The sequence below is a fragment of the Nomascus leucogenys genome, chromosome 10 (assembly GCF_006542625.1).
Source record: "Nomascus leucogenys isolate Asia chromosome 10, Asia_NLE_v1, whole genome shotgun sequence".
NCBI lineage: Eukaryota > Metazoa > Chordata > Mammalia > Primates > Hylobatidae > Nomascus > Nomascus leucogenys.
Window position 1 is genome coordinate 53,594,142 of NC_044390.1, and position 27,858 is coordinate 53,621,999.

The following is a 27,858-nucleotide window of genomic DNA, read 5'->3' on the forward strand; positions in this document are numbered from 1 at the left end:
TGCTTTGGTGACGAACAAAATCCCACACTGTTGTGAAAACCAACCAGGAACATTTATTAAAAAAATAAGCAAGTTATCCCCAAGAGGGTGAAGCACCGCTGGCTGGTTCCGACATTCGATTCAGGCTGAAGGCATGGCAACTCCTCCAGCCCTTGCTGGGAAATGTCCTACCCAGGCCACGGGCAGTGCCCCAGTGCAGCTGGGTCCCCGAAAAGCCCCCAAACACATGATCCCACCAAAGGCTTGAACAGAGCAACTTCATCAAGCAGGCAGGGACCACACCTGAGACACAAGGGCAGGGAGGTAAAGCACAGGGGACCGGGGGTGGGCCAGGGACACCCGGCCCCCGTCTCCAACTGGCGCCCCCTCCAGGGGGGCTGACATGTGGCGTGGGGCCACCAGGACCTGTGGTTGCCCCTGGTTGGGGAAGAGCTGCCCTCCCTCTTGGGTGGTGGGGGGATGAAGTCTGCACACAGCTCAGATGACCAGGGGTACAGGAAGAATTACTCAGTCAACCATTCTTCAACCCAACTGACAGTCTGTGAGGCCTGGCACACAGGTGCTCAATAAATGCTTGTGGCATGAAGAAGTGAAGAAACCGATCTTGTTCATCTCTGTGCCCCAGCACTTTGCATGTAGCCCATGATCAAAAATGCAGACTGGACAACTGTCATACTCTTTTGTATCACTAGCGCCCGGCACACAGTCAGTGCTCTTGAGGTGTGTGGGAAAGAAGCCAATTAGAGTGAGAAGTTCCCACACCGTCTAGCAGTGAGGAAAAAAAGAAAAAAGTGAAAAGTACCTTGTTTACTCCCATTCCCATCCCACAGCTCAGCTCCCTGCACACAGCAGGTGCTCAGTAAGTGTACTGAATCAGGAACTTATCTTTGTGACATGAGTGCCAGGCACACAGCAGGTGATCAGTGTGTGCTTGAATAAATGGATAGAAGCATCTTATTTATCTCAACATTCCCAGAGCCTGGGCTAGGCACAGTGGCTCATGCCTGTAATCCCAGCACTTTGGGTGGCCAAGGCGGGCAGATCACTTGAGGTCAGGAATTCGAGACCAGTCTGGCCAACATGGTGAAACCCCGTCTCTACTAAAAATACAAAAACTAGCCAGATGTGAGGGCGCACACCTATAGTCCCAGCTACTTGGAAGGCTGAGAAACAAGAATTGCTGGAACTTGGGAGGCACAGGCTGCAGAGAGCCAACATCACACCACTGCACTCCAGCCTGGGTGACAGAGCGAGACTCTGCTCTTTAAAAAAAAAAAAAAAATCCCAGAGCCTGGAATGGCACCCAACACATAGTAGGCACTCAATCCTTGAATGAATTTTAAAAATGAATGTGTATCACTAGTGCCTGATTCTTAATCTGATCAGTAACTGCTTGATGACTGAATCAATCGCTGATGGAGGGAATAATTATGCCTCATAACTTTCGGTAACTCTCATGTTACTGCCGTAACATGGGAATCTGGCATACAGCAGATGCTTAATAAGTGTTGGGCACATGAACAGATGAAGGGGGCTTGGTTCCTCCCAATTCCCCAGGGCCAAGCCCTGTTGCTGGCATGCGGTAGGCACTCCATTAATGCTGCCTGTGTGCATGTGATTGCTTAGCAAGAACTGGCTGGACACCACCTCACACGAGAGCCCTCTGTGGCCTGCCAAGGGGTCCAGAGGTGACCCTGATGTCCTAGTAAGCACGTGGAGCCTGGGCCAGCGATGGCTGCTTTGGCTTTCTGGCTGCCACCCCTCAGAGTTCATCCCGGGCAGCACTGTCCAGTGGGGACTGGAGCACGTCCGAGTTCTTGGCCTCACGGCTCAGTGCCTGCTGCTCCCGCATCTTCTGGGACTTGGCGCGGTCCCAGTCGGTCTTGACGTGCTCATTGTTCCATACGACTGAGGTCTCGGTGTCACTCACATAGCCATCATCTCCTGTGTAGTGTGTGGGGTAGATGAGCAGCGGCTCCACGGAGAAGGCATGCAGGTTGCGGAGGGAGAAGTGGGCCTTGTACTCGGACCTGGGGGGAGGAGGAGGGGAGTGAGGGGCAGCAATGGCTTCAGGGGAGGGGACAGCTGGAGGAAAATTTGGGGGTAAAGAAGTCAGAGGGGATAGATTAAAACGTAAGGGTGCGGAGGATACAAATGGAGACAGATCTGGGAGGGGGAAAACGGAGGGAGAAGTAGGCAAAAGAAGAGACATCTCCTCGGAGCCCGTGAGTCTCAACGCCCCCACCCTCCCAGGACAGACCCACAGCGAAACACCAGCCCAGCTGCCGCCTGCCCCTCTCACACTGGGTGCTTGTCGAACATGACGGGCAGGAACTCGTCCACAGGCAGCATCTTGGAGAGCGGCTCAGCGGCCAGCAGTTTGCGGGCGCCTTGCAGGGAGATCACGTATGCCAGGGTCCAGTAGGAGTAGTCGGCCTCCACCAGGTTCCTCACGCGGGGCACAGCCTTCTCGGGGTGCTCCACCTGCATCCGCTTCCGGCCCACGTAGCTGGGGTGCAAGATCGGGGCTGTCACTCTCCTCCCGCCCTCCAGAGGGAGCTTGCCCAGAAAGCCAGGGATCTAGTTACCCCGTCAGGTCCTGGGATGGGAGCAAGCTCAGCATGTTTGCGGAGCACTGTGACTGGATGGAGCGAATGCAAGAGCCCAGGGGTCTGGGGGTCATGGGGGAGAAGAGTGAGTTTTTCCAAAAGGCGTGAGGGAGTCATGGAGGATTTGAGCTGGGGAGAGCAGGATCACACAGACGTTCTCTGAGGCTGAAGCTGCTCTGAGTTCAGAGGACAGTGGGGGTGGAGGTGGGCGAGGTGCCCTGATGTGGGGGGCAGTCAGGAATGGATGGGTGCAGTTACTATTCACATGGGGCAGTGTTCCCAGAATGCAGATTAGGGCACTGCACATGGAAGGGAAAAAAGAGATGGAGGAAGGGAGAGGACAAACCAGCCCACCTACAGAAGAGAAGGACAGCTCCAGTGCTGGAAACATGTTGGTGGCACTCCCATCCCGGGGCTTGTCTAAGACCCAGGCGCCCTGGCCACGCCCCCGCACTCTTAAGCCACACCTCCAGATCTGACCACGCCCTCCCTGACCACACCCCCATGCTCTTTAGCCACGTCCACAGGCTGCCCTGTCAAATTTTAGCCACATCCACCTCCACAGGCCTCAATCAAGTCTCTAAGCCCTGACCAAGCCTGCAGGCTTCTGGCCAGGTCCCTTGAGTTCTGGGTGATCCTTCCAAGGCCTTTCCCTATAGGCTACAGCCCTGACAGTGCCCTCAGGCCCAGGGACCACGTAAGCCCTCCTGCTACGCTTCCAAGGCTGGGCCACGCCCCAGGCCACGCCCACCACCCTGACCACACCCAGACACACACGCCCTAGGCTCAGCTGTAGTGCTCTGGCCACGCCCCTAGGATTCAGCTCCACTCCGCCTCCCAGCTCCACCTCTATGCCCTGGCCATGTACCTAGGCTCCAGTTGCACCCCACCTTCAAGCCCCGCCTCTAAGCCATGACCCATCCCCAGGCCCCAGCTCCACCCTGCCCCCAGACCCACCTCTAAGTCCTGGCCTTGCCCCAGGCCCCAGCTTCATCCCACCGTCAGACCCCCACTCACATGAGGTCCCAGTCCAGGCCCTCCCGCTCCACATCCCGCATGAGGTTCATCAGGCGTCTCTTGAAGAAGATCTCAAAACGCAGGTCATCCTCAAACACAAGCGATTTCTGCAGACCCCGGTCCACCACCTGAGGGAGGAAGCCCCGCCACGTTGCAGGGAGGCCAAGGCCAGGCCTGACCCTAAAGCACAGAGCTCTGCTTTGAGGTTTGAAAGACCCGTAGAGAAGCCAGTGCATCTCCCCGCCTCTCCTAGCTCCAGGGACATCTGGACATCCAAACCTCTGCCCTCTGCCATCCATGATGGATCTCAGAAGAGAAAGGCCTCCCAGCCCCTCAAATGCCCACGCCTCATGCACCTCCCACCTTGCAGCCACACACCCCCATTTGGCTTCACGTTTGATGATAACAAGTTTTTCTTTTCTTTTTTTTTTTTGAGACGGAGTCTCACCCTGTCGCCCAGGCTGGAGTGCAGTGGCACGATCTCAACTGCAACTTCCACCTCCCAGGTTCAAGTAATTCTGCCTCAGCCTCCTGAGTAGCTAGGACTACAGGCATGTGCCACTACGCCCGGATTTTATTTATTTTTCTTTTTTTGAGATGGAGTGTCACTCTTGTCGCCCAGGCTGGAGTGCAATGGCATAATTTCAGCTCACTGCAACCTCTGCCTCCTGGTTTCAAGTGATTCTCCTGCCTCAGCCTCCCAAGTAGTGGGATTACAGGCGCTCACCACCACAGCCAGATAATTTTTGTATTTTCAGTAGAGTCAAGGTTTCACCATGTTGGCCAGGCTGGTCTTGAACTCCTAACCTCAGGTGATCCGCCTGCCTCGGCCTCCCAAAGTGCTGAGATTACAGGCCTGAGCCACTACGCTCAGCCATTTTTCTTTTTTCTGAGACACGGTTTTGCTCTGTTGTCCAGTCTGCAGTGCAGTGGCACGATTTTCGCTGACTGCAGCCTTAACTCCTGGGCTCAAGCCACTCTCCCACTTTAGCCTCCCAAATAGTTGGGACCACAGGTGTGCGCCACCATGCCCGGCCCTGATGGCCCCAAGTCAAAGCCCAGTCAGACACCCTCCTCCAATCACAGCCTCTCCCTCTGAGAGTGGATGAGGATGCCCGGGCTGGTGAGTGCCCCCAGCACTGGGCAGGTGCTGGTTTAAAGTGGCTCTGTGGCCATGACTTCTAGTACTAAACGTCAAGCATAGAGACCAGGCTGGGAGTAACGAGGATCTGTTTACAGGTCCCAGGCCCCAGACACCACCTGCTGCTCAAAAGGGCTCGCCCCTTCCCCCAGGCTCAGTTTCCACATCTGTGCAATGGAAGGATGGCATGTACACCTGGGGTTGATACAGCTGGTGTGACGCATCATTCACTAAAGAGAGGCCATGGGTCCCATGGCTGAGGCTGGATGCCTGGCTGGGGCTTTGGGGAACTCCTTCAACCCCTTCCCCGTCCAAATCTCCGATGAGATCTAGAGTCATAACTTTGGCCCCGCCCATCACTCAGGACACACCTCCTTCCAGATGTTGTAGTGGCTCAGGAAGCAGCCCAGCTCACCCTTGGTGAGGGGCCGGCCATGGTAGGGGTCTCGGTAGCCAGGCAGCATCTGGATCCCCAGCGCCTCCACCTGGCTGGTGTTCATGGCTCTGGAGAGGAGGAGGAGAGGGTCACCAAGAAGGTTCACCCTGCCTGCCATTCTGCCATCCCCGGCCATTCCACCACCCCCTGCAGCGTCGAGCAGCTGGTCCACCTCTTGTAACATTGGCACCCCTTCCGGGTACATGGGGCCTCACTCACCTGCACATGGTATACGCTCGTGGGCAAACCTGCTCTCCTCCTCTCCTGGGGTCTGACTGACTTACCCCTCCATAGTCCCCACCAGTCTACACTGGCAGCATGCAAACCACCCATTCCCCTGGGTCAGGACTCACTTGCCTTCTATGTTCTACAACTGTGAGGATCTGCCCCTTCCCCAGGGTCCCATTCACTTCCCCTTCATGACGCCCACTGACGTGGTCTACACCTGTTTGAACACCACGCCTGCCCCCATCTGAATCACCTGCCATCTACCAGCGAGGTCTACACCCACATCCACGTGTGGACCCGCCCCCCCGACCCCCAGGCCTCGGACTCACTTGCCGTCCACGGCTTCTACCAGCCGGCACTCGATCTCCTGTGCCTGCAGCGCCCGCAGCATGCGCTCCCGCCGATCCTGCCGCCGCCTCAGGTTAATCATGAAGACCTGCAGCCCGGAGAGCCCCCAGCCAGATCAGCCCCTGCAAGCAAGGGCCCTCCAGCCCCCGCCCCGCCTCCAGGGAAGGCTCAGCCCACCTCGTCAAAGCCCATCTTGTCCGGTGGCTTGGTGGGAGCCGAGATGAAGCGAGAGGGCTCTGCTGGCGGGTGCTTCACTGTGGGGCACAGACGTTGAGGAGCCGCTGGGGTGAGGAGCCTCCAGCCTCTCTCCAACACGCTTTCCCCACCCGCTCCATGGCTCCCAATCAGACTGGCTCGGCCCACAAAGTCGACCTGGCTCCGCCCACATCAGCGCTGCTCTCTAAGAGCCCCTCCCATGTCATTCGAACCCTGCACAGCAGCCCAAAGCCCCTGGCCACACCCCAGGCCCCAGCTTCACCCCGCCCCCAGTCCTGCCTCTCAGCCCTGGCCACATCCCAGGCCCCAGCTTCACCGCGCCCAAGGCCCAGCTACTCAGCCCTGGACTCGCCCCAGGCCCCAGCCTCACCCTGCCCTTAGCCCCGCCTCTAAGCCCTGGCCACACCCCAGGCTATAGCTTCAACCTGCCCCCCAGACGCACCACTCAGCCCTGGCCACGCCCCAGGCCCCAGCTTCACCCCACAGCCTGCCCCAGCCTTGCCTCTAAGCCCTGACCATGCCCCAGGCTCCAACTTCACCTTGCCCCTCCCCAGCCCTCCAAGCTCTGGCCACGCCCCAGGCTCCAGCTTCACCCTGCACCCCCCCAGCCCCACCTTTAAACCCTGGCCATGCAACAGCTTCGCTCCGACCCCCAGCCCCGCTTCTAAGTCCTGGCCACACCCCAGGCCCCAGCTTCACCCTGCTCCCAGCCCCGACTCTCAGCCCTGGCCACGCCCTAGGCTCCAGCTTCACTCCGCCCCCAACCCCGCCCCTAAGCCCTGGCCACACCCCATGCTCCAGCTTCACTCTACCCCCCAGCCCCACCTCTAAGCCCCTGCCAACCCAAAGAACCCCCATTCCTACCTCAGGGCCTTTGCACATTCTGGGTCCCTGCTTGAAATACCCTTCCTTTCCCTGCTTGTATCCTTACTTCTCAGCTATGATGCCCTGGGCATGGGCACCTCCTCTGGGCCCCAACAGCACCTGGACTTGCACCACCAAAGCTCGCATCCTTGCTGCCCTAACCCCCTGGCCCTGTGCCTGTCTGTTGTGAGCCCCTTGGGAACAACACCAGGTATGTCTGCTCACACTGGGCCCCTAGTGCCCAACACAGGGGCTTGGCACACAGCAGGCACTCAGTAATTGCTTGTAGAATGAACCAAGAAATGATAGCATGCTGTATATTCTTGACCGGCCTGGGCCTCAGCTTTCCTCATCTATAAAATGGGCCAATAAGCCACTGAGAGGTTTCACAAAGAGATGTCATGAGATCACACACTATGTCATGGGGTGAACTGTGTCTCCCCAGTGCCAACCACCAGTACCCCAGGGTGTGATCCTATTTGGACACAGGGTTGTGTACAGAGGTCATCGAGTTAAAATGAGGTTGTTAGGGTAGGCCCTAATCCATATGGCTTGCGTGCTTTTAAAAGGGGAAATCTGTAGCTCCTTGGGAGGCTAAGGTGGAAGGACTGCCCAGGAGTTCAAGGCTGCAGTGAGCTATGATGGTGACACTGCACTCCAGCCTGCGTGACAGAGACTCCATCTCCAAAAAAAGCAAAAAAGAAGGCTGGGCACAGTGGCTCATGCCTGTAATCCCAGCACTTTGGGAGGCCGAAGTGGATGGCTCACAAGGTCAGGAAATCAAGACCATCCAGGCTAACCCAGTGAAACCCTGTCTCTACTAAAAATACAAAAAATTAGCCGGATGTGGTGGCAGGCGCCTGTAGTCCCAGCTACTTGGGAGGCTGAGGCAGAAGAATGGCATGAACCCAGGAGGCGGAGCTTGCAGTGAGCCGAGATCGGGCCACTACACTCCAGCCTGGGAGACAGAGCGAGACTCCGTCTCAAAAAAATAAATAAATAAAAAATAAATAAAAATAAAAATACAAAAAATTAGCCAGGCGTGGTGGCAAGTGCCTGTTAAACCCAGCTACTTGGGAGGCTGGGGCAGAAGAATCACTTGAACCCGGGAGGTGGAGGTTGCAGTGAGCCGAGATCGCACCATTGCACTCCAGCCCGGGCGACAGTGCAAGACTCCATCTCAAAAAAATAAAAACCAAAAAAGCCAAAAATCTAAATTAACAAATTAGCTGAGCATGGTAGTAGTGGCATGCACCTGTGGTCTCAGCTACTTAGGAGGCTGAGGTGGAAGGATCGCTTGAGCCAAGGAGGTTGAGGTTGCGGTGAGCTGTGACTTTGCCACTGCATTCCAGCCTGGGTGACAGCGAGACTCTGTCTCAAAAAAAAAAAAAAAAGAAGGAAATGACAACACAAATATATGTGAGAACTTAAACTGGGAAAACTCTGGTAGCCACAGACACGCTTCTCAGGCAGGTTTCTGATGGCAGTTGGTGATAAATGGAGACCCACCACCCCCAACTGTAGCCGGGTGGGACCTGGACACCTAAGTATGCCACTCTTGGGTGTTGTGAGGGGCCTGCCCCACTGATTGTGCAGTCTCCAGATGCCACCTCAAAAAGACTCAGAAGTCTCCCTCAGGCCAGGCGCGGTGGCACACGCCTGTCATCCCAGCATTCTGGGAGGCCAAGGCGGGTGGATCACCTGAGGTCAGGAGGCCAGCCTGGCTAACATGGTGAAACCCCATCTCTACTAAAAATACAAAATTTGCCAGGCGTGGTGGCTGGTACCTGTAATCCCAACTACTCGGGAGGCTGAGGCAGAGGAATCGCTTGAACCCAGGAGGCGGAGGTTTCAAGTGAGCCCAGATTGCGCCACTGCATTCCAGCCTGGGTGACAAAGTGAGACGCCGTCTCAAAAAAAAAACAAAAACTCCTCCAAACACAAACAGCAGGGTGCTATTCCACCTTGAGCCACCAGGGGGAGCCGCAGATAGACTCGTTCAGAAATCGGTAAGGCTGGGGAAACTGAGCCCCAGGACAGAGGCCTCACCCCTTCCACCCAGTCTCCATCTATGCAGTGATGGGAATGGCAGTGGCTTTGGCAGGGCTTTCTGCGCCCAGTGCAGGGCGAGGCCCACATTAGAAATGGCTGAGATGGGAGCACCATCCCAAGACAACCTCAATTACAGCTCAGCCCTGCGTGCTCCTCCAATTTTAGAGGGACGGCTGCTGGTTTCATAGTTTATGGATTTTTTAAAATTTTTATTTATTTATTTATTGATACAGGGTCTGGCTCTGCTGCCCAGGCTGGAGTGCAGTGGAGCCAATCATGGCTTACTGCAGCTTCAACCTCCTGGGCTCAAGGGTTCCTCTTGCCTCAGCCTCCCGAGTAGCTGGGACCACAGGTGTGTGCCATCACGCCTGGCTAATTTTTGTTATTTTTTATTTTTTTGGTAAAGACAGGGTTTCACCATGTTGCCCACGATGTTCTCAAACTACTGGGATCCAGGGATCCACCCGCCTCGGCCTCCCAAAGAGCTGGGATTATTATTTATTATTATTATTATTATTATTTTTGAGACAGAGACTTACTCTATTGCCCAGGCTGGAGTGCAGTGGCACGATTATGGCTCACTGCGGCCTCCAACTCCTGGGCTCAAAGGATTCTCCCACTTCAGCCTCCTGAGTAGCTAGGAATATAGGCATGTGCCACCATATGGGACTAATTAAAAAAAAATTTTTTTTTTTTGAGACGGAGTTTCACTCTGTTGCCAGGCTGAAGTACAGTGGCACGATCTCGGCTCACTGCAACCTCCGCCTCCCGGGTTCAAGTGATTCTCCTGCCTCAGCCTCTCGAGTAGCTGGGACTACAGGCATCTGCTACCACATCCAGCTAATTTTTTTTGTATTTTTAGTAGAGACGGGGTTTCACCATGTTGGTCAGTATGGTGTCCATCTTTTGACCTTGTGATCTGCCCGTCTCGTCCTCCCGAAGTGCTGGGATTAAAGGCGTGAGCCACCGCACCCGGCCAAAATTTTTTTTTATAGAGAGATGGGTTCTCACTATGTTGCCCAGGCTGATCTTGAACTCCTAGGCTCAAGCAATCCTCTCACTTTGGCCTCCCAAAGTGCTGGAATTACAGGTTTGAGTCACCATGCCCGGCCTATACATGCAGTTCTTTAGTGAAAACTTGCTGTCCTCTCAGTTCTCATGTCCTCTATAGCTCCTAACTGTCCTCAGGGGGAAGGTCCCTTCCTCAGCCTGATCTCTGAGGCCATCCACCCTGGCCCTGGATACCAGCCCCAGGGGATCACTGACCTTGCCTGTTCCCCAGGTTCACGTCCCTTCCAGCCTCCCAGCCTTTGCCCACGCTACCACCTCCCGCTGCAATCCCCTTTCTGGTGAACTCCTACTCAACCTGCCCCTTAATGCCACCTCCTCCAGGAAGCCCACCCAACAACCCCAAGCATGCTGTGTACAGCTGCCTGCAAACCAGCACTCTGTGAGAGCAGGGACAACCCTCCACCTCATTCACACATGCCCTTGCACCCAGCACCCCGACAGGGACTGGCATCTGCCTGGCACTCAGTCAGTGCTCACAGGACGGATTGGAGACATCAGTGAAAGGGAGTCAACCTGGCCCCTCCCAGGGTGGTGTGCAGGCAGACTCACCCATGACCTCCAGCTGCACGTGCATGAAGCTCTCGGCCTCATCCTGGAGGGTGCTGTGGGCGCGCAATGGCACTGGCAGGAATCCGTACTCCTCCTTGTTGCACACGTACATCTGAACCTCTGCAGTGGGCAGAGAAGCAACAGACAAATGTAAAAACAGGCGAGGCCCAGTGGCTCATGCCTTCCAACCCAGGGCTTCAGGAGGCCAACGCAGGAGGATCGCTTGAGGTCAGGTGTCTAAGACCAGCCTGGGCAACAGAGCAAGACCTTATCTCTACAAACAACTTTTTTTTTTTTTTTTTTTAAGACGGAGTCTCACTCTCCCAGGCTAGAGTGCAGTGGCACTATCTTGGCTCACTGCAACCTCCGCCTCCTGGGTTCAAGCAATTCTCCTGCCTCAGCCTCCCTAGTAGCTGGGACTACAGGCACATGCCACCACACCTGGCTAATTTTTTGTATTTGTAGGGACGGGGTTTCACCATGTTAGCCAGGATGGTCTCGATCTCCTGACCTCGTGATCCACCTGTCTTGGCCTCCCAAAGTGCTGGGACTACAGGTATGAGCCACCGCGCCCGGCTCTACAAATAATTTTAAAATTAGCTGGGAATGGTGGTACCTGCCTATGGTCCCAGCTACTCGGGAGGCTGTGGCAGGAGGATCACTTGAGCCCAGGAGATTTGAGGCTGCCGTGAGCTATGATGGCACCACTGCACTCCAGCTTAGGCAACAGGGCAAGGCCCTGTCTCAAAAACAAACCAAACAAAAAAACAGTAAAAATGCATGTTGAGGCACAAAAAGGAGAGTCTGACAAAATGTGAGTTAAGTTGCTTCCTTCTATATCTATCCTTTTCTGGATGGTTTAAATTTTTATGAGTGTGTATCTTTTTTTTTTTGAGACAGAGTCTCGTTCTGTCGCCCAGGCTGGAGTTCAGTGGCGCCATCTCGGCTCACTGCAACCTCTGCCTCTGGGGTTCAAGCAATTCTCCTGCCTCAGCCTCCCAAGTAGCTGGGACTACAGGCACCCACCACCACGCCCAGCTAATTTTTGTATTTTTAGCAGAGACGGGTTTCACCATGTTGGCCAGGCTGGCCTCAAACTCTTGACCTCATGTGATCCGCCCGCCTCACCCTCCCAAAGTGCTGGGATTACAGGCATGAGCCACCACACCCGGCCTCTTTTAATTTTAATTGGTCAATTTCTTCTATAAAGGACCAGCTACAGATGGCACTTAAATGAATGGGCTTGGCTGGGTACTGATGACACTTTATTGATGGGCAATGAAATCTGAATTTCATACAGTTTTCATGTGTCACCATATTCTTCTTCTTTTGACTCTTTTCCCCAGTGATTTAAAAATGTAAAAATTGGCCGGGTGTGGTGGCTCATGCCCGTAATCCCAGCATTTTGGGAGGCTGAGGCGGGTGAATCACCTGAGGTCAGGAGTTCAAGACCAGCCTGGCCAACAGGCGAAACCCCATCTCTACTAAAAATACAAAAATTAGCCAGGCATGGTGGCGCACACCTGTAGTCCCAGCTACTAGGGAGGCTAAGGCAGGAGAATCAATTGAACCTGGGAGGTGGACGTTGCAGTGAGCCGAGATCACGCCACTGTACTCCAGCCTGGGCAACAGAGGAAGACTCTGTCTCAAAGAAATAAATAAATAATAAAAATGTAAAAATTGTTGGCCAGGCACCGTAAAGCTCACATTTGTATTCCTAGCGCTTTGGGAGGCTGAGGTGGGAAGGATCACTTAAGGCCAGGAGTTCAAGTCTAGTCTGGGCAACATAGTAAGACCCCATCTCCACAAAAAACATTTTTTTTTTTAAATAAGCTGGGCATGTTGGCGGGTGCCTGTAGCTCCAGCCAGTCTGGAGGCTGAGATGAGAGGATTGCTTGAGGCCAGGAGGTTGAGGCTGCAGTGAGCTATAATCACACCACTGCACTCCAGGCTGGGTGACAGAGTGAGACTGTGTCTCTAAAAAAATAAAAATAAAATATAAAAGTTGTTGTTAGCTTGTGGCCGTATAAAAGCAATTGGCGGGCCAGGTTTGGCCTGCAGGTCAGTTTGCCAACCTCTGGTTTCCGGTAAACAACAAGTCAACATGAGGCTGTGCTGTCTCTTTAAATATTTGTTTTCCTAACTAATATATGCTCAACTGTAGAAAATTAAGAGAACTGCCCAGGCACAGTGGCTCCCTCCTGTAATCCTGGCACTTTGGGAGGCTGAGGTGAGTGGATCACCTGGGGTCAGGAGTTTGAGACCAGCCTGGCCAACATGGGGAAGCCCTGTCTCTACTATAAATACAAAAATGAGCCAGACGTGGTGGCACATGCCTGTAATCCCAGCTACATGGGAGGCTAAGGCAAGAGAATCTCTTGAACCAGGAGGCAGAGGTTGCAGTGAGCTGAGATTGCACCACTGCACTCCAGCCTAGGTGACAGAGCAAGACTCTGTTTCAAAAAAAAAAAAACAAAAGAAAATTGGGAGAATATAGAAAAGTATGAAGATTGAAATAACATTTGGGGTTGATCATGGAAAACTGCATAACGGGTTCAATGTATATTATTTGGGGGATGGATGCCCTAAAATCTCTGACTCACCACTTCACCATCTATGCACGTAACAAAATTACAGTTGCGCTCCCTAAGTTTACACAAATTAAAAAATAATAGTAACATTCAATCAATAGGTATTTTTTTCTTGAGAAAGATTCTCACTCTGTCGCCCAGGTTGGAGTGCAGTGGCGTGATCTCGGCTCACTGCAACTTCTGCCTCCCACATTCAAGTGATCCTCCCGCCTCAGCCTCCCGCCTCAGCCTCCTGAGTAGCCGTGATTACAAGAGTGCTCCACCACGCCTGGCTAATTTTTTGTATTTTTAGTAGAGATGGGGTTTCACCATGTTGGCCAGGCTGGTCTCAAACTCCTGACCTCAAATGATCCACCTGCCTTAGCCTCCCAAATTGTTGGGATTACAGGCATGAGCAAGTCCACCTGACCAACCAATAGATCTTAAAGAGTTAGGGAATCGGCCAGGCGTGGTGGCTCGCGCTTGTAATCCCGGCACTTTGGGAGGCCAAGGCGGGCGGATCACGAGGTCAGGAGATCGAGACCACGGTGAAACCCCGTCTCTACTAAAAATACAAAAAAATTAGCCAGGCGTGGTGGCAGGCGCCTGTAGTCCCAGCTACTTGGAGAAGCTGAGGCAAGAGAATGGCGTGAACCCGGGAGGCGGAGCTTGCAGTGAGCCGAGATTGCACCACTGCACTCCAGCTTGGGCGACAGAGCGAGCCTCCGTCTCAAAAAAAAAAAAGAGTTAGGGAATGAAGCTAACCAGTAAAGCCAGGGCTGGAGAGAGACTAGGTCCTGGAGACATTATCTGAACACCTAGATACAGCTGCACCTGAAGTCAGCCCTGCACTGCATTGTTTGGGTTCTGTGAATCTTCAGTGTGCTCTGAACTGGCTTAGTGCAAAACCCAAAGAATCAGGCAGATGCCCCTGCGATGGCAGACCCCTCATGTACGTACCTGCCTGCTTGCAGGAGAAGGCAAAGACGATGATGTCATCAAAGGACCAGGTGTAGTCAGGGTGAGGTGGGTAGAAGGCCAGGTTCCTGGATGCCGCCTTCCGCAGGTCGATCAGGAAGGTCGAGTGCACCATGGGAACTGCAAAGCAGCCCCGGCGGTCTCGCTTGCGGATGGGGATGTAGGCAGGTGTGCGCTTGTAGTAGCCCTGTGGGGAGAGAGCGAGAGTTCCGCGTGAGGGTCTTGAAAGGTGAGGATGGAGGCCAGTGATAGCGGGTGGCATGGAACAGGACCAGACAGAGAGCCAGGCACAGCAGTGTGCACCTGTGGTCTCAGGACCCCAGACTCAAGCCCAGTGTGGGACCTGTGGCCAGGCTTGGCCAATAAGAAAGAGCCTTGTATTTCCCCAGCTTCAGTAATGAGTTCAGAGGTAGGGTAGAGAGGAGACTAGTGATGGCCCAATCAGAATGGATGACAGCTGGATGCTGCTGGGATCACTCTCAAGCTGTCTGAGAACGAACCCACCCAAAGGATGGAGAAAGACAGTTATCCAGACACCTGGATCAAGCCATGCCTGCAGTCCCATCCTGACGCCACCACTTGCTAGCTGTGTGAGTTTAGGCAAGTCACTTCCTCTCTGTGTTTCTGTTTCCACCTCTGAAATAGCAGGGTGAAGGACAATCAAAGACCCTCTATTCTTCACTCCTGTCTGGCCTCAGAGGGCTGTTTAAAGATTACCATAATGAGTCTTCGTTTTGTTTTGTTTTTGAGACCAAGTCTCACTCCATCACCCAGGCTGGAGTGCAGTGGTGCGATCTCAGCTCACTGCAACTTCCACCTCCTGGGTTCAAGTGATTCTCATACTTCAGCCTCCCAAGCAGCTGGGAGGACAGGCATGTGCCACCATACCTGGCTAATTTCTGTATTTTTTTTTTTTAGTAGAGATGGTGTTTCACCATGTTGCCCAGGATGGTCGCAAACTCCTGAGCTCAGGCCATCCGCCTGCCGCAGCCTCCCAAAGTGCTGGGGTTACAGGTGTGAGCCACCGTGCCCAGCTTCCATGATGATGTTTGTAAAACACACACCACGAGGTTGTGTGACAGTAAGTTACACTCCAGCCACGGCACCCACCTGCTCAGCCCAGTCCCCACAGTCCCCAGGCCCTCACTCTACCTGGGAAGTCATTCCACACCAGAAGTTGGAGTACGCAGCCCGGGAATCCAGCATGGGGGCGACCACCGTCTTGTTCTCAGCGATGAGCAGGCTCAGTGTGTCAGGGTTGAGGATCAAGTTGTCCGCGTCTACAAACTGCAAAACACCCCACACAGCATCAGCATGGGCTGCCAGAGTGACCCCAGGTCAGGCTACCACTCAGAACAGCTGGGGCAAAGGCCAGAGCCCTAGGGGTCTGGCAAAGACCTCTGGAAGCACCCCCTACACTGGCTGAAATGAAGCAGGGACCCCGTTTTGGGGGCCTGCAGGATCCCCTGGATCATGGAAATAAAACAAATGTCTTGAGTTCCTTCAAAGAGAATTCTAGGCACTGAGCTAACCCTGAGAAGTAAATGAACAACCAGTGAGCAAGAAGGTAGCAAAACCTTCTTTTTTTTTTTTTTTTTTTTTTGAGACGGAGTCTCACTCTGTCGCCCAGGCTGGAGTGCAGTGATGTGGTCTCAGCTTACTGCAACCTCTGCCTCCCGGGTTCAAGCAATTCTCCAGTCTCAGCCTCCCGAGTAGCTGCGACTACAGCCGTGCGCCATCACACCCGGGTAACTTTTTGCATTTTTAGTAGAGACGGGGTACCGTCATGTTGGCCAGGCTGGTTTTAAACTCCTGACCTCATGTGATCCGTCCACCTCGGCCTCCCAAAGTGCTGGGATTACAGGCGTGAGCCACCATGCCTGGCCTAGTATTTTACTTTTTCTTCATTTTTTATTTTTTAAAGGGATAGCATCTTGCTATGTCACTCAGGCTGAAGTGCAATGGTGTAATCGTAGCCCACTGCAGCCTGGAGTTTCTGGGCTCAAGTGATCCTCTCATCTCAGCCTCCCAAGTAGCTGAGCGTACAGGCACGCGTCACCATGCCTGGATAATGTTTTCATTTTTATTTTTATTTTTGTAGAGATAGTGTCCCTCTACATTGCCTCGGGTGGTTTTGAACTCCTGGGCTCAAGCAATCCTCCCATCACGGCCTACAAAAATGCTGGGATTACAGGTCTGAGCCACTGCACCTAGCCCAAAATTAAATATACATACATATAAAATCACACATAGAAAATGATTAGGTCTGGATGTTCCCCCTCTACCAGGATGTAAAGACACAGAAGTTACGATATATCACAGAACTACTAGAAGGTTTTTTGGGTTTTTTGTTTTTGTTTTTGTTTTTTTGAGATGGAGTCTCCTGTTGCACAGGCTGGAGTGCAGTGGCGCGATCTCAGCTCACTGCAACCTCTGCCTCCCATGTTCAAGCAATTCTCCCTTAGTCTCCCAAGTAGCTGGGATTACAGACACATGCCACCAGGCCAGGCTAATTTTTGTATTTTTTGGTAGAGATGGGGTTTCACCAGGTTGGCCAGGCTGGTCTCGAACTCTTGATTTCAAGTGATACACCTGCCTCGGCTTCCCAAAGTGCTGGGATTACAGGTGTGAGCCACCGCGCCCAGTCTGGATTTGTTTTTCTTTTACTGCTGGTCCACAGAGATGCTTTCTGTTACCCAGGCAGTATCGTTTGGAATATTTGGATCAACTGCCATAAACAACAACAAAAACTAGAATTCCAGTATCCCCCGGCAACGTGAGAATACCACTTCCACATGGCAACCTTCAGTTGCACAGGGGAGGCTGCAGGGAGGTAACAAGCCCTGTGGTCATGTTACATACCCTATCCGGTCCCTCTGGATGTTTGAATCTGTGACCTTTGAATATTAATGCAGAACAAACAGCCAGATCACTGTGGCAGTTCCTCAAAAAGCTAAACATAGAATCACTACATGATCCAGGAGTTCCATTCCTAGGTATGAACCAAGATAATTGAAAGAAAGGACTGAAACAGGTTCTTTCTTTGTTTGTTTTTGAGACAGAGTCTTTTTTTTTTTTTTTGAGACGGAGTCTCGCTCTGTCGCCCAGGCTGGAGCGCAGTGGCGCAATCTCGGCTCACTGCAAGCTCCGCCTCCCAGGTTCACGCCATTCTCCTGCCTCAGCCTCTCCGAGTAGCTGGGACTACAGGCGCCCGCCACCACGCCCGGCTAATTTTTTGTATTTTCAGTAGAGACGGGGTTTCACCTTGGTCTTGATCTCCTGACCTTGTGATCCGCCCGCCTCGGCCTCCCAAAGTGCTGGGATTACAAGCGTGAGCCACCACGCCCGGCCCAAGACAGAGTCTTGCTCGGTCACCCAGGTTGAAGTGCAATGGCGTGATCTCGGCTCACTGCAGCCTCCACCTCCTGGGTTCAAGTGATTGTCCTGCCTCAGCCTCCCGAGTAGCTGGGATTAATTACAGGCGTGCACCACCACGGCCCAGATAATTCAAACAGGTCTTTGTACACTCATGTTCATGTCAGAATCCCAACAGCCAGGCCGGGTGCAGTGGCTCACACCTGTAATCCCAAAACTTTGGGATGCCAAGGCAGGCAGATCACATGAGGTCAAGAGTCCAAGACCAGCCTGGGCAACGTGGTGAAACTCCATCTCTACTAAAAATACAAAAAAAAAAAAAAATTAGCCAGGCATGGTGACACATGCCTGTAATTTCAGCTACTCGGGAGACTAACGCAGGAGAATCGCTTGAACCCAGGAGGCAGAGGTTGCAGTGAGCCGAGATCGCGCCACTACACTGCAACCCGGGCGACAGAGCAACAGTCTGTCTCAAAAAAAAAAAGAGTCTCAACAGCCAAAAAAGGTGGAAGCGACTGAAGTGTGTCCATCAACGGATGAGGAGATCAACACAACGTGGTCCACCCAAACAATGGAATAAGAGTCAGCCATACAAAGGAAGGAAGCACTGATCCAGGCTGTAATGAACCCTGAAAACTCAATGCTGAGTGAGAGAAACCAGACACGAAACGCCACATAGTGTGACATTCCATTGACAAATCCATAGATAGGAAGCAGATTAGTGGCTGCCAGGGCCTAGGGGAGAGGAATGGGGAGTTGGGGAGTGACTGCTGATGGGAATAGGGTTTTCTTTCTGGGGAATGAAAATGTTCTAGAATTAGAGGTGGTGGTTGCAAAACAAATAAATATATGTGTGAACTGACTTCAATTAAAACAAACGAGAGGAGAAAGTGAATCTCTCCAGGAGATACAATTAAAATTTAGATGCTGGCCAGGGGCGGTGGCTCACGCCTGCAATCCCAGCACTTTGGGAGGCTGAGGCAGGTGATCACTTGAGGTCAGGAGTTCAAGACCAGCCTGGCCAACATGGCGAAACCCCATCTCCACTAAAAATACAAAAACTTAGCCAGGCATGGTGGCAGGCACCTGTAATCCCAGGTACTCTGGAGGCTGAGGCAGGAAAATTGCTTGAACCCAGAAGGCAGAGGTTGCAGTGAGCCAAGATGGCGCCACTGCACTCTAGCCTGGGTGACAAAGTGAGACTCCATCTCAAAAAAACAAAGAAGTAGATGTTTTTCTTTCTTAAGCTTCATATATATATATCTATATGTATATACACACACACACACATATATATGTTTATATACATATATAGATATATATACATATATGCATATATATGTATATATGTATACACACACACACACATACACATATACGAAGCTTAAGGGTCTCGCTCTGTCACCCAGGCTGGAGTACAGTGACACAATCATGGCTCATTGCAGCCTCCTACTCCTGGGCTCAAGCAATCTTCCCACCTCAGCCTCCCAATTAGCTGGGACTACAGACACAAACCAGTACACCTGGCTAATTTTTTTTTTTTTAGTTTTTGTAGAGATGGGGGTCTCACTATGTTGCCCAGGCTGGTTTTGAACTCCTGACCTCAAATGATCCTCCCACATTGGCCTCCCGAAGTGCTGGGATTACAGGCGTGAGCCATCCCTGGCCCGTATATTTTTCTTATTTTTTTTTTCCTGCAAGTAACATCCATAGCTTTTGTAAAAAGAGAGAGAAAGGGGGACCTTCAAATGATCATTTTAAAACATTAGACAAACTATTTCACATTCCAATATGGGTTCCAAAGTCCCCAGTTACAAAAATATAGTTTTGTGACCAGGCGCAGTGGCTCACACCAGTAATCCCAGTACTTTGGGAGGATGAGGTGGATCACCTGAAGTCAGGAGTTCGAGATCAGCCTGGTCAGCATGGTGAAACCCCGTCTCTACAAAAATACAAAAAAAATTAGCCAGGCTGGGCGCGGTGGCTCACGCCTGTAATCCCAGAACTTTGGGAGGCCAAGGCGGGTGGATCACAAGGTCAGGAGATCGAGACCATGCTGGCCAACACGGTGAAACCCTGTCTCTACTAAAAATACAAAAAATTAGCCGGGCGTGGTGGCGGGCGCCTGTAGTCCCAGCTATTCAGGAGGCTGGGGCAGGAAAATGGCATGAACCTGGGAGGTAGAGCTTGCAGTGAGCCGAGATCGCGCCACTGCATTCCAGCCTGGGTGACAGAGTGAGACTCCATCTCAAAAAAAAAAAAAAAAAAAAAATAGCCGGGCATGGTGGTAGGCGTCTGTAATCCCAGCTACTTGGGAGGCCGAAGCAGGAGAGTCACTTGACCCCAGGAGGTGGAGGCTGCAGTGAGCCAAGATCGCGCCACTGCACTCCAGCCTAGGCGACAGAGTGAGACTCTGCCTCAAAAAAAAAGAAACACGGAAATATTATTTTGTGTCAAAAGCCACTTTGAGTTTTGAACCAGCACTTTGAGCTCCACCCCAGTTTGCTGAGGAAAAAAAAACTAAAGCCAGGCAACCTCAAACCACAAAAGCAAAATCCTAGAGGCAAGACAAGGCAGCTTTGTGTCAGAAGGCTCTGGAAGGCTCCAGATCCACCTCTCTGCCTCCTTGCCAGTTCTGACACCCCACCAGGCAAGATGTCCCCTCCCTCTGTCAGCCTCTGTTTCCTCACCTATAAAATGGTCTGATAAGGCACCAAGCGAAAGGGTCCCCTCAGGAGCTCCATCCGTCTTCCCTAGACGTGGCACTGTCCCCGTTCCTCTCTCCCTGGCACCTTCACATCCAGTGTCAAAGCAGAACCTGTCTCCTTCACCTCATGATGCATCCTGAACCCCCCGCCTTTCTCCACGGCCCCCACCCCATGCAGGCCTGTCCATCAATCACTGGTACCCTGCTTGGGCCTCTACTCCAGCCTCCTGCTAGCGTGTGGCTTTTTTTGAGACGGAGTCTCACTCTGTCGCCTAGGCTGGAGTGCAGTGGTGTGATCTCAGCTCACTGCAACCTCCACCTCCCGGGTTCAAGAGATTCTCCTGCCTCAGCCTCCCAAGTAGCTGGGGTTACAGGTGCGCATCACCACACCAAGCTAATTTTTGTATTTGGTAGAAACAGGGTTTCACCATGTTGACCAGGCTGGTCTCGAACTCCTGAAGTCAAACAATCCACTTGCCTCAGCCACTCAAAGTACTGCGTTTAGAGGCATGAGCCACCGCGCCTGGTCCACAGCGGCTTCTGAAAATCTTAAATCAGAACACAGACCTCCCCTGCTCACACACCGTCCATGGCTCCCTATTCCCCTCCAGGTAGACACCAAGTGCCTCCACTGGCCTGTGTAGTTGGACCTCTGGCCACCACTGCATCGTAATCACTTTGCTCACTTGATTCCTTTCTTTTTCTTTTCTGTTTTTTGTTTGTTTGTTTGTTTTAAGAGATGGGCTGGATGTGGTGGCTCACACCTATAATCCCAGCACTTTGGGAGGCCAAGGCAGCTGGATCACCTGAGGTCAGGACTTTTGAGACCAGCCTGGCCAACATGGCAAAACCCTGTCTCTACTAAAATTACAAAAATTAGCCAGGCATGATGGCAGGGGCCTGTAATCCCAGCTACTCATGAGGCTGAGGCAGAAGAATCACCCGAACCCAGAAGGAGGAGGAGGTTGCAGTGAGCCGAGATTGCGCCACTGCACTCCAGCCTGGGCAACAGAGTGAGACTCTGTCTCAAAAAAACAAGAAAAAAGAAAATCAGGAGAATATAGGAAAGTATGAAGGCTGAAGTAACATTTGGGGTTGATCATAGAAAATTGTGTAATGGGTTCAGTGTATATTATTTGGGAGATGGATGCCCCAAAATCTCTGACTTCACCACTTCACAATCTATGCATGTAACAGAATTACACTTGTGCTCCATAAGTTTATACAAATTAAAAAATAATAGTAATATTCAATCTATAAGTCTTTTTTTTTTTTTTGAGACAGAGTCTCATACTGTGGCCCAGGTTGGAGTGCAGTGGCGCGTTCTTGGCCCAAGAAAAAAATAAAAAATAAAAAGACTCAACCGTTCCCTTCCCCATGAGACAATGTCCCCACAGAAGGAGGAAGTGCAAGTCAGGCCTCAGCAATTCAATGTGGCCACCACCCCCCAGCCCCTGACCCCTTCCTCCCGCTTCTTGGAAGTGACTCAAAGGTTTGGCCATTACATATGATGGTGATAAAAACAGACGTGACATGGCCAGGCATGGTGGCCCATGCCTGTAATCCCAGCACTTTGGGAGGCCGAGGCAGGAGGATCACTTGAGCCCAGGAGTTGGAGACCAGCCTGGGCAACATAGCAAGACCCCGTCTCTACAAAAATATTTTTTACTTGTTATTTTTAAAAAATACTTATTTGTTTATTTATTTATGAGATGGAGTCTCACTGTGTCGCCCAGGCTGGGGTGCAGTGGCACGATCTCGGCTCACTGCAACCTCTGCCTCCTAGGTTCAAGAGATCCTCCTGCCTCAGCCTCCCAGGTAGCCAGGATTACAGGCACCTGCCACCACGCCCGGCTAATTTTTGTATTTTTAGTAGAGATGGGGTCTCACCATGTTGACCAGGCTGGTCTCGACCTCCTGACCTCAAGTGATCCACCGGCCTTGGCCTCCTAAAGTGCTGAGATTATAGGCATGAGCCACCATGCCTGGCTTCTACAAAAATAAAAATAAAAAATTAGCCAGGCATGGTGGTGGGTGCCTATGGTCCCAGCTACTCGGGAGGCTGAGGCAGGGGAATCGCTTGAACCCAGGAGGCAGAGGTTGCAGTGAGCCGAGATTGTGGCACTTCACTCCAGCCTGGGCACCAGAGTGAGTCTCTGTCTCAAAAAAATAAAAAAATAAAAATGGACTTGACCCAAGTGTCCAAACACAGGGGACAACTCGGGACAGAAAAGCCCATTCATTCCTAGTGCTGAGGATCAAAGGAATCCCAGCTCCTCCTCCACTGACCAACCATATCACCACAAGCAACTCATCTCCCCTCGCTAAGCCTCAGTTACCCTTCTGCAAAATGACATTAAGGATGGTCCTGGCATCCCGCTGCTCCGCCTTCCCTGGGGATACCCAGACCTGCCCGTGATCCACAGCCAGCTGGCTGAGAAACTTACCAGGATGTAATCAGCCCACATGTCTCGAGCTGATTTCAGGGCTGCCTGGCGCAACTTCATGACATGCTCATAGCGTGAGTCAGACCAGTGTTTCGGGCCTTCCTCATCCGGGTAGGACCTATGGGGAGGCAGCTGTGATGTGGACACCACAAGGCACTATCAAAGCCCAGCGAGGGCCTGAGCTGCCTTCAGGGTACTCAGAGAGCGCTTCCTGGAGGAGGGGACATGTCAGCTCACTGATCAGCTGATCTGAGGGATGGGAAAAAGGAAACGACGAGGAAAGAGAAGTGGGGAGAATGTCCCTGGCCGGAGGTACAGCCTGTGCAAAGGCCTGGAGGGAAGAAAGCCCAAGGCACACTGGAGGGAAGGAAGGAAGCTCACTGGGGTCCAGTGCAGTGGCCCACGCCTGCGATCCCAGCACTTTGGGAGGCAGAGGTGGGAGGATCGCTTGAGGCCAGCACTTTGAGACCAGCCTGGGCAACATAGCGAGACCCATCTCTACGAAAAATACAAAAACATTAGCTAGGCATGGTTACATGTGCCTGTAGTCCTAGCTACTCAGGAGGCTGAGGCAAGAGGATGGCTTGAGCCCAGGAGGTAAAGGCTGCAATAAGCTGTGTTCACTCCACTGCACTCCAGCCTGGGTGAGGGAGTGAGACTCTGTCTCAAAAAAAAAAAACCCAGAAAGGAACTGGGTGGGGGCAGGGAGTCCATGCTGCCCAGGGCCTTAGGGAGTAGATAAACAGCAAAGCCAGTGCTGGGACCAAGACTGAGTCAGTGAGCCAGTGAACAAAGCAGTGGGCGTCCCCAGAAGAAAAAGGGAGTGAAGGAATTCTAGGTGCAGGGAACGGCTTGGGCAAAGGTCTGGCAGGAGGATTATGGCCTATTTGTAAAGCTGAGGGAGGGTCAGAGTAGCTTAATGCTGCCTGGCTGGGCTGGAGAGGCAGGGACCCAGGGCCTGTAATTCTGTCCTGGGGCAACGGGGAGCCATAGAGGGTGTGTGAGCAGAGGCAAAGCCCAGTCAGACTAGGAGCAGGGGAAAGGCGCTCACCTGGGCTCCTCCGCCGGCCGCCACTCCACGGAATGGTACAAACTCTTCACGGCCACCAGCCACTCCCGCAGCACAGTTGACGTGTTATCCATGTTGTGGTCTGTAGCCACCCTGCAGGGAGAGGGGACAGGCGGCGCAGCTGGGGAAACTGAGGCAGGGCCAGGCAGCAGCGAGGCAAGTCGAGGACCACCATCCCCAACTGGCCTCCCACCAGCTATGTAGCCCCAGACAGGACACTTCTCCCTTTCCCTTTTTTTTTTTTTTGAGACGGAGTCTCGCTCTGTCGCCCAGGCTGGAAAGCAGTGGCGTGATCTTGGCTCACTGCAAGCTCCGCCTCCCGGGTTCACGCCATTCTCCGGCCTCAGCCTCCTGAGTAGCTGGGACTACAGGCGCCCACCACCACGCCCGGCTAATTTTTTTGTATTTTTAGTAGAGATGGGGTTTCACCGTGTTGGCCGGGCTGGTCTCGATCTCCTGACCTCGTGATCCGCCCACCTTGGCCTCCCAAAGTGCTGGACTTAACAAGCGTGAGCCACCACGCCCGGCCCATTTCTCCCTTTCCATGTCAGTTTCCTCATCTGTAACATGGGGGTGGGAACAGGACCCAGTTTACTGGGAAGTGGAAGGATTAAACAAGCTAACTTTGGAAAGACACATTAGTGATTGGCTGTTTTATTACTGAGCATCTAAGATCATGCAAACCACATTCACTAACAAATATGTGTAACTTAATTTTTTTTTTCTTTTGAGACAGAGTCTTGCTCTGTCGCCCAGGCTAGAGTGCAGTGGCACAATCTTGGTTCACTGCAACCTCTGCCTACCAGGTCCAAGCAATTCTCCTGCCTCAGCCTCCCGAGTAGCTGGGATTACAGGTGCACGCCATCATGCCCAGCTAATTTTTGTATTTTTAGTAGAGATGGGGTTTCGCCATGTTGGCCAGGCTGCTTTCAAACTCCTGACCTCAGGTGATCCACCCGCCTCAGCCTCCCAAATTGCTGGGATGACAGGAGTGAGCCACCACACATGGCAATTTTTGTAATGTATAGATCAGGCCAGGCACAGTGGCTCACTCCTGTCATCCCAGCACTTTGAGAGGCTGAGGCGGGTGTATCACCTGAGGTCAGGAGTTCGAGACCAGCCTGGCCAACATGGTGAAACCCCATCTCTACTAAAAATACAAAAATTAGGCCGGGCATGGTGGCTCACGGTTGTAATTCCAGCACTTTGGGAGGCCGAGGCGGGCAAATCACTTGAGGTCAGGAATTTGAGCCTAGCCTGGCCAACATGGTGAAACCCCATCTCTACTAAAAATACAAAAAATTAGCTGGGTGTGGTGGCGGGCGCTGTAATCCCAGCTACTCAGGAGGCCGAGGCAGGAGAATCGCTTGAACCCACAGGAGAATCGCTTGAACCTGGGAGGAGGAGGTTGCAGTGAGCCAAGATCGTGCCACTGCACCCCAGCCTGGGTGACAGAGCGAGACTCAGTCTCAAAAAATAAACAAATAAAAAATATTTTAAAATGAAATGTATATAACATAAACCAGCTGGGTGCAATGGCTCACGCCTGTAATCCCAGCATGTTGGGAGGCTGAGGTGGGCAGGTCACTTGAGCTCAGGAGTTCGAGACCAGCCTGGCCAATAGGGCAAAACCCTGTCTCTAGAAAAAATACAAAAATGAGCTGGGCGCAGTGGCGTACGCCTGTAGTCCCAGTTACTCAAGAAGCTGAGGCAGGAGAATCACTTGAGCCCAGGAGGCGGAAGTTGCAGTGAGCTGGGATTGCACCACTGCACTCCTGCCTGGGCAACGGATGTAAAACCCTGTATCAAAAAAAAAAGTATATCTCAGCAGGGCGCTGTGGCTCATGCCTGTAATCCCAGCACTTAGGGAGGCCGAGGCGAGCAGATCATGAGGGCAGGAGATCAACACAAGCCTGGCCACAATGGTGAAACCCTGCCTCTATTAAAAATACAAAAATTAGCCAGGTGTGGTGGCGCACGCCTGTAATCCCAAGCTACTCGGGAGGCTGAGGCAGGAGAATCACTTGAACCTGGGAGGCAGAAGGTTGCAATGAGCTGAGATCATGTCACTGCACTCCAGCCTGGGCGACAGAGCAAGATTCCGTCTAAAAAAAAAAAAAAAAGTATATCTCCAAGTATATCTCATAAATCCCTTACCCTGCCTTCATCTTCTCCTGTGAGCCACACCACTTCAGTAGGCTGCATTCATTTATTCATTCAACAAACATTTGTTAAGTACCAATTGTGTATTTGGATTATCCAGACTGGGAAATCAGGTGGAAGGAAAAGAGACATTTGGGAGTTTAGTTTGACTGTGGTGCCAAGAGCTAATTCTGCCCAATAAATTAAGGTGACAATAACACCAGCAATGACAGTAATCATAATAAAATCACTGAGAGCCAAGCCCATGCCAGACCCAAGGGCTCCACATCCATTAACTGGTTAATCTTCAGAGACAAACCCAAAAAGAAAATTATATTAATACATTCATTTTCTTTTCTTTTTCTTTTTTTAGAGGCAGGTCTTACTCTGTAGCCCAGGTTGGAGTGCAGTGGTGCAATCATAGCTCACTGCAGCCTCGAACTCCTGGGCTCAAGCGATTCTCCTGCGTCAGCCTCCTGAATAGTTGGGACTACAGGCACACACCACCGCACCTGGCTAATTTTTGTATTTTTTTCTAGAGACGGGGTTTTGCCATGTTGGCAAGGCTGGTCTCGAACTCCTGAGCTCAAGTGACCCGCTTACCTTGGCCTCCCAAATTGCTAGGATTACTGCGTGAACCACTGCACCTAGACCCATTTTTCATTTGAGAAAACTGAGGCAGGGAGTGAGAAGTCACCAGTCAGAGGCTTCTTCAGAGCTCTGCCCCATTCCCTACCAAGAAAGCATCCACTTCCTTCTGGGCCATCTGGTCCTGGACTCCACCCACGCCGGTCGGAGGGCAGGGGTTTGATTGGGGCCTGGAGCCGGGCTGAGTTCAAGCTTAAGGGCAGCAGCCGGCACAGAAGGGCTTGCTGTTAGATGTGGCCTCTGGCAACGCCCCAGTAGGGGCTCCAGGTTCCTTCCTTTGGAGGTGTACGTGCTCCAGAGGGAGTTAAGAGCCCCAGTCAGTGAGGCCGGATCTGCCCGAGTAGGGTCCAGCAGGCAGGAGCGGTGCCCAGCCCACCCCAAAGGAGCCAGCAGGAGGAACTCGGTCCCGCTTGTGTTGTGAGGAGGGCTGTGTCTGGCCCCATGGGAGGACAGCAGGCAGGGGGCACGCGTGGACCTGTCCCGATGGGGGCAGCGGGCAGGGGCATGCGTAGAACCGTCCCGATGGGGGTAGCGAGCAGGAAGCACGCGCGGACCCGCCCAGAAGAGGACAGCGGGCAGGGGCTCGCGTGGACCCACCCTTAAGGGGACAGCAAGCAGGGGCTCGCGTGGACCGCCCGATGGGGACAGCGAGCTCAGCTCACCATAGCGCCATGCGCTCCCGCGGGTGCCGCAGCCGCTCGAGTGCGCCCAGCGTGGTGGGCAACGCGTGGGCCGCGTTTCGCGCCAACAGCGCGATGAGCACGCGCGGCGCCTGCAGGGGCGACTCCGGGCTCCAGCGCTCCTCGGGGAAGTAGGCGTCGGCGCCCGGCGGGCCCCCCGGCGGCAATGGAGCCAGCAGCAGAAACAGCAGCGCCAGGAGCGGCTGCCCGCGCCGCCGGCCCGCGCGTGGGGCCGCCGCCATCGCGCCACGCGTCTCCTTTAAGTCGTTTTTCTGCGGGAGGACTCCGGCCGCGCCTTTAAGGGGTCATAGGGGCCCCGCCCGGCCGCGCGCCTTAAAGGGGAGGAGCGCGCCGGGCGTGAAGTGCAGGCCCCGCCTCCAGACGCTCTCCGAGACCCAAACCCCGGAGTGACGTCACCTGCAGCCCTACCCAGGACGCCCCGCCCCCGCACCCATCTTAAAGGCACATAGCGCTCGGAGCGCGTGGAAGGGAGGTTAGGGAAGGGAGGCTAGGGTTAGGAACCCGCGCTTCCTCCAGGTGCCTCCTACCACTGAGACCTCCGCCAGATGCGCCGCCCAATTTCCCCATGTATAAAACCCAGGCTGTGCCACCAGGCAGACTTGGCTACTTAGGACCTGGTTTGGGACCCAAGAGACCTTAGCCTCAGTTTCCCTTGCTGCAACATGGGTTTTGCCATCATGGTTTTGGATC

General features: G+C 53.0%; 1 protein-coding gene across 1 annotated transcript; it reads right to left on the minus strand.

The window, feature by feature from the left end:
- Positions 1 to 30: 30 nt before the first annotated feature.
- Positions 31 to 27,585, minus strand: COLGALT1 (collagen beta(1-O)galactosyltransferase 1). The gene is made up of 12 exons (XM_030820466.1): positions 27,130 to 27,585; positions 23,660 to 23,770; positions 22,609 to 22,726; positions 15,232 to 15,366; positions 14,062 to 14,266; positions 10,532 to 10,651; positions 5,957 to 6,033; positions 5,761 to 5,867; positions 5,139 to 5,271; positions 3,627 to 3,754; positions 2,303 to 2,509; positions 31 to 2,030 (listed from the first exon to the last, which is right to left on the minus strand). The coding sequence occupies exons 1-12, from the start codon at positions 27,387 to 27,389 to the stop codon at positions 1,763 to 1,765; spliced, it is 1,869 nt and encodes a 622-aa protein (XP_030676326.1). The 5' UTR covers positions 27,390 to 27,585; the 3' UTR covers positions 31 to 1,762.
- Positions 27,586 to 27,858: the final 273 nt, after the last annotated feature.